Raw genomic sequence first — 6,115 nt, forward strand, 5'->3', positions numbered from 1 at the left:
GGCTTTAATTTAGATACTTAAAAATAAACCGTTTTATTTCGCATTGAAGTGTTTCTAGGAGCCTCCGGGACCTTGGGCAAGCTGCGGATGTGATAAATACTTGTGACCGCACACTCTCGTGTTGGCGGTGCTCAGACACTTCCTTGCATTTTGTTTCACGAGACTTGCTAACATCTAAATCGGTGGCGGTATTCAGAGTGTTTGACAAACCGTGCGGCTAAGACGAACGTCCTCACACGTAACCGAACCCATAAAAACCCGGAGAGGAAACACAGGTTGCAGTAAAAATAAAGCCCTGACGTTAGCCCAGGTTTCACATAACTCCGGCTTCACAAGGCTCTCTCCCTCCGCGGGAGGAACCGTGCCCCTGCAAACAGCCCACAAGGGACACATCATTTAAATAAATGTGTTTCTTTGCCCGAACAGAAGTTCAGATAGGCTCGATTATCATTAATTCTGCTCTTTTATTTCCTTTGCGGGCGCGAACACCGAAATCCTGGCCTTTGAAGTGCGGCTGGCTGGCGGAGCTGACCCGGGTCCTCCCCGGCGCCGGCTCAGCGGTGCGGGTGAGAGTGAACTTGTGGAAGCCGAGGGGTGGGGTGGGGGAAGCGAGGTGCAAATGTTGGTGACCCTAACCCTCGGCTTGTCGGAACCCGAACGAATCCTCAGAATTCACCGTCCGGGTCTGTGCAGAAGCGGACAGGACACCTGATGAACGCCAACCTCCGCGCTCGTTTTTTTAAACGAAGCCGTTGATTGAACTCCAGCCGGCCAGCGTGTCCCCTCGCTAGCTGGCGTGCGTGGACCAAGGCGGGACGGGAGCCTTTACCGTTGTTCTTCGGGTTTTTCCTGGCTATATGACAGCTAGGTGGGGGGCGGGGGACTGGTCCCCTCCGGGTCACCGTCAAGTCCCGGGGGAGCGCCGTGGGTGGGGGCGGCGGGGAGACGCGCGCGTGAACCTGCGGGCGGCGGGGACCGCACCGCCGTGCGTCCGCTGTCTGTGATTAGCTCGCGCGGCGACCCCGGAGGGCGGACTCTCCTCACCCGCGTGTCTCCTCCTCCCTCCGCCTTTTTAAGGGACGCCCTGCAGGCAGAGCTGTCAGCCACCCCAGGCCCTCTGCACTTGGCCGCGGCTAGGCTGTCTCCCCGCCCGCGTGACAGTCACGGGCCGGAGCTGAGTGAGCAGCCGGTCCCCGGGATCTGCACGTGGGGAGCCAAGCTGCGCTCCCGGCTCTGCTGGGTAGCCGGCGACAGCCCACGATCGGGACGCTGCTGTTCGGGGCCCGACGGCCCGCGAGGAAAGCGGGGAAGGAGGCGGAGGGGGCCCGGGTGATCCTTGCGCGATGAGCGGGGCCAAGGGCGGCCGCTGCTTCACTCGCAGCCTCCGCGGTGGCCTCCCGCGCGCCCTGGTCCCCTCGCTCCCGAGCACCATGCTGTCCCCTTGCCAGCGGAGCCCGCGGCGCAGCCCACGCCTCCTGCCCAGCCGCTGCTAACCCACGACAGCGTGTTCTCGACCGCGGGGTCAGCTGGCCGGGCAGTGCCGGGGGAGGCGGAACCGTGGTCCCCGGAGCCCCGGCTCCGCCCTCCGACTCTCCAACGGCCACCGGGCGCGGGGCGGCGATGGGGGCGCTGCTGGCGCTCTGTTTCCTCGTGGGCTTGCTGCGCTGGGGCCCGGCGGGCGCGCAGCAGCCTGGGGAGTACTGCCACGGTTGGGTGGACGCGCAGGGCAACTATCACGAGGGTTTCCAGTGCCCCGAAGACTTCGACACGCAGGACGCCACCATCTGCTGCGGCTCGTGCGCGCTGCGCTACTGCTGCGCTGCAGCCGACGCCAGGTTGGAGCAGGGCGGCTGCACCAACGACCGCGGAGAGCTGGAGCATCCCGGCATCACTGCGCGTAAGTGCGGTTCCCCTGGGCGGACCCGGCCGCGTTCACCAGACACAGGCACGCTTTACTAGCTCCAGGAGCAAAGTGAACACCGCTGGGTCTGGGGATGGAGGGAAGGGTGGGTGACCGCATTTCAGATCAGGGGATCCTACTGCTTTGCAGTTTGGATCCCAGCTGCACGTGGTCTCCGGGGTTCGGCCCCAGGGAAGGAAAGTTTGCAAGGGATTGCGGGGGGGCGGGGGGCGGGAGGGGTGCTGTAGGGCTGGCATGCACCTGGTGCTTCCAGGGAAAACAGCTGGACCTAGGCTGGGTTTTCATGGGCGCTCTGGTCACTTTGGGAGCTCTGGAAGTGCCAGTTTCAGGAAACACAGGGAACGCGATTGTGGTCGAGAGCCCAGATCCAGTGTACAGGCAGTTTTTGTTTTTGTCTCTCCCCCCACCCACCCACCCACCCCCGTGAATGGTAGCATTTTCTCACTCTCCTAAACTTCCTTTATTTCTCTGCCTCGTATTACCCTCTCTGGCCCACCCCCTATTGTCACGCTCTTCAGAAACACCCAGGTCTTCGAGGTGGGGATTTAAAATTCAGGGTCACAGGGCTTCCTCGGGGGCCCCCCTTTCTCACGTCGGAAAACACGGGTCAAATTTCCGCTCGCTTGCTCACTTAAGAGGTGAATAAATCACGACCCCAGCAGAGGAAATTTACACCTTGAAAAAAGTTTTCCACTTGAATTGGAACATTAGGGAAACCTTTTACAGCTCCAGGCCATGGTTTTACTGCCAGGAAACCCGAGAAGTGTGCGGACCTGAGAGCCCGTGACTCCCCAGGACTGTGAGGCAGCGGCCTGGAGCCTGCACACTGAGAAAGGCAGTGGGAAAAGAGGCAGGGGAGACCATCCGAGTCTCATCCTCCAAAGGATAACCCGGAGAGGAAAGGGGGTCAGCATCCCGGGATTCTCCTCTGGGATTGAATTTTGGTGGTTGGGGGAGGGTGTCAAGCATTTCCTGTCCTGAGGATCTGGGAAGTAGTTTCTAGACTCCTTAGTTGGAAACAGGGAACTCTGGGCTATCCTGGCCTGTTGGAAAACTATAGACTTCTCTGCTGGTTCCCCATCCTGTACTAGGTAGGGACCAGACCGTGCTCCTCTAGCCAGGGTAAGCCAGCCTCCTCCTGGGAGCAGTGGGCCGGGTGTGGGGAGTGTGGGGGTGCTCCAAAAAAGAAAGCAGAGGATTGGAGTACTCTCACCATTTAGTGAGTCTGAGATCAAGCCAAACCAGATGGATAGTGGCTTTATCTTCTGCGAGCAGTTTAACCTCTGGTGACTTAACTATGCCGGGCCACTTCTCAAAAGAGTCAAGTTTGTTGATGAAACCAGCGCTATACAAAGGCTTGATGTGCAGGCCACTTTCGCCTGGCCTTACACACCTGTGGTACTCACATGGGGCCCCTAAGGGATGCCGAAGAACTAATTTAGCAGCTCTCAGGCTGTCAGTCACTGAACGAGTCTCTGGAAAAGTCAAAAGCTTTCTGATATGTATCCATATCTGGATAAGAGAGAGTTTCTGTCTCTCGTGGCCTCCGCGGTAAAAGCCAATCAGATACAGAAAGCAGGCGCAAGGGCCTTGGTCAGTTCAGGTGTTTCTGTTGTTTGCTGCCCAGAGACTGGGGGCTGCCTGTCAGTGTGGTTCTTTGACACAGTGAAGCCACCATTGGGACAGCTGCCCTGAGGAGACCTCTAGGGTGAAAATGTCTTATTTCTGTCTTCCTTTTAGAGACGGTAGCAAACTAGAGTTTGATATCTGAGGGATGCCCTTAGAAAAAGTCCGGGTCGCCAATACCAAGAACTGCGTCTGTGGGTGGGAATGTAGAGACAGAGGTAGAACATCTGGAGTCAGGACTGGTGATTTGTAAGGGAGAGGGAGAGGCAGTAAACTGGGGCTCACTGTGGACTGAGATTATATATATATATATATATATATATATATATATATATATATATGTAATATATTTCAGAGTCTCGTAACACCCCAGGCTTCATTCAGCAGGCCTGGTTCTCTTAGACTGGAAACATTTGGACAGGAGATGGATTGTCAGTCTAGGGGATGGGTTAGGCTCTTAAGTGTCCCACCGTGATAAAACTCCTAAAGTGTAGATTTAAACGCACACCCAGGGTGACCCTCAAACCCACCTTCTCCCTTCAGTGCCTGAATAGGACGACAGACTGTTCATGTCTGACTTCCAGATGTTCAATAGGCTGCTTAATTGCTAACAGAGGCTACAGCATCAGTTGAACATTCCGTCATCACAGTTTGCGATTTAGAGGTTGCCGTCGTATAATGCTCTGGAAAGCTGAGCAGTCACGGTAGATAATGAGCTTTCTAGCCTCCCACATCTGAGATGCTAACGCAGAGGCTAGGGTGTGAGTGACCGGTACCTAGCATCTGTGTGTGTCTGTTTTTGCCTTTTAGAGCCTGTCTACGTCCCCTTCCTGATCGTTGGCTCCATCTTCATCGCGTTCATCATCTTGGGCTCTTTAGTGGCTATCTATTGTTGCACCTGTTTGAGGCCCAAGGAGCCCTCCCAGCAACCAATCCGCTTCTCACTCCGCAGCTACCAGACAGAGACCTTACCCATGATCCTCACCTCCACCAGCCTCAGAGCGCCTTCCCGGCAGTCCAGCACGGCCACCAGCTCCAGCTCCACAGGAGGCTCTGTCCGAAGGTTCTCCTTTGCCCGGGCTGAGCCAGGCTGCCTGGTTCCCTCCTCACCCCCGCCTTACAGCACTGGCCACGCCATCCACCTAACCCAGCCATCCGGTTTCCTGGTGTCACCCCAATATTTTGCCTACCCTCTCCAGCAGGAGCCCCCATTGCCCGGGAAGAGCTGTCCAGATTTCAGTTCCAGTTGACTCAGGGCGGCGGTGGCTGTGAATAGGCCACATGGGGAAATGGGTGGTCAGGGGGAATGTTGCTACCCTGGTCAAGCCACACTCACTTTTTGAGGAAATTTGTGGTACCCCGTCTCCATCGAGGAAGAAAGGTCCAGAAAGATACATCACTTTCTGGTCTTGAGGTCCTTGGCTACGGAGGTCTGACTTGGCAAACACCGTGAACGATGGAACTCACTCACCTTTTGTTAAAATACTCGGCAGTATTTTGACTTTCAGTTTGCAAGAAGAAGGAGAATATTTTACCAGACAATTCAGCTATCCTTTGTAGAAAAGTGCCCTGTGTTCCTTTTCCTGTGTTGGTTGAGTTATCATACAAACATATACATAAATAAGGAAGGGCATACACTTAATTGTAATTATAAAGGTTCACTTAAAATCTAACTGTTAAGTAAATTTGAGGGGCCAGTGAACCACCTATTTATAATTTTGGGAGTGACGTAACCATAAGTAATATTAGTATGCTGAGAACATTTACTTCTTAAATTAATAACAAATTTTGTTTAAAATATAAGAGGTGTCTTTTTCCAAAACACAAGGTTTCAGTAACCACATGGGACGATTAAAGTTTTAAATATTACTCAGACACTCGTTGAAGCACAGATTCTGTGTGAAACCACTTCCCCAGCAACCTGAGGGAATATTTATTGCAGACTTTTTGTTCAGCAATATTAGCCTTTAAAATGAGAGTTGGACAGTTGGTTCTTAAAACATTTATTTGTAAAAAGAGTTATATATAAATGTGAAGATTTGTAACTTAATTTACTTACCACATTGACAGTACTAATTATTTAGAGATCACGCTGTAACTTTTTGTGGAAGTCAAAGGCCATCTATTAGTGGAACGGTCCAGGGATCCACATTCTATGTGCCACTGTGTTTGACGTCTGGTGAACACACATACAGGCCACACTAGGAAAAAAAAATAAATGTCTCTGGTTTCCTGAACTCTATTTGACATTTTCAAACCCAAGTTCTTCATTTTATACTCTTAGTGGCAATTCTTTGCTATCTAATAAGAGGAAATGTCTTTATCCCATACTTCATCTTTCAAAATTAAGGAAAAGATTGTCTTCATCAGGACTTAGGAAAGCAGCAAAGCTCAGTTTTTATAGAGATCTTAGAAAACAGGCTGTCTGTGGTGCGTGCCCGCGTGCACACACACACACACACACACCATATATGTGTCACGTGGCCTGTAGAATTTGAATGTCCAGATACTTTTCATAGGAATCTGAAGTTCTGGCTTTTTTGTAATGCATACAGGACGTGATACTGC

At 53.0% G+C, this 6,115-nt stretch overlaps 1 protein-coding gene across 1 annotated transcript; it reads left to right on the forward strand.

Annotated features, from left to right (window-relative positions):
* Positions 1-1,101: 1,101 nt before the first annotated feature.
* Shisa3 (shisa family member 3) lies at positions 1,102-5,789 on the forward strand. The gene is made up of 2 exons (XM_028882217.2): positions 1,102-1,897; positions 4,358-5,789. The coding sequence occupies exons 1-2, from the start codon at positions 1,621-1,623 to the stop codon at positions 4,795-4,797; spliced, it is 717 nt and encodes a 238-aa protein (XP_028738050.1). The 5' UTR covers positions 1,102-1,620; the 3' UTR covers positions 4,798-5,789.
* Positions 5,790-6,115: the final 326 nt, after the last annotated feature.

The sequence above is a fragment of the Peromyscus leucopus genome, chromosome 10, assembly GCF_004664715.2.
Source record: "Peromyscus leucopus breed LL Stock chromosome 10, UCI_PerLeu_2.1, whole genome shotgun sequence".
Classification (NCBI taxonomy): domain Eukaryota; kingdom Metazoa; phylum Chordata; class Mammalia; order Rodentia; family Cricetidae; genus Peromyscus; species Peromyscus leucopus.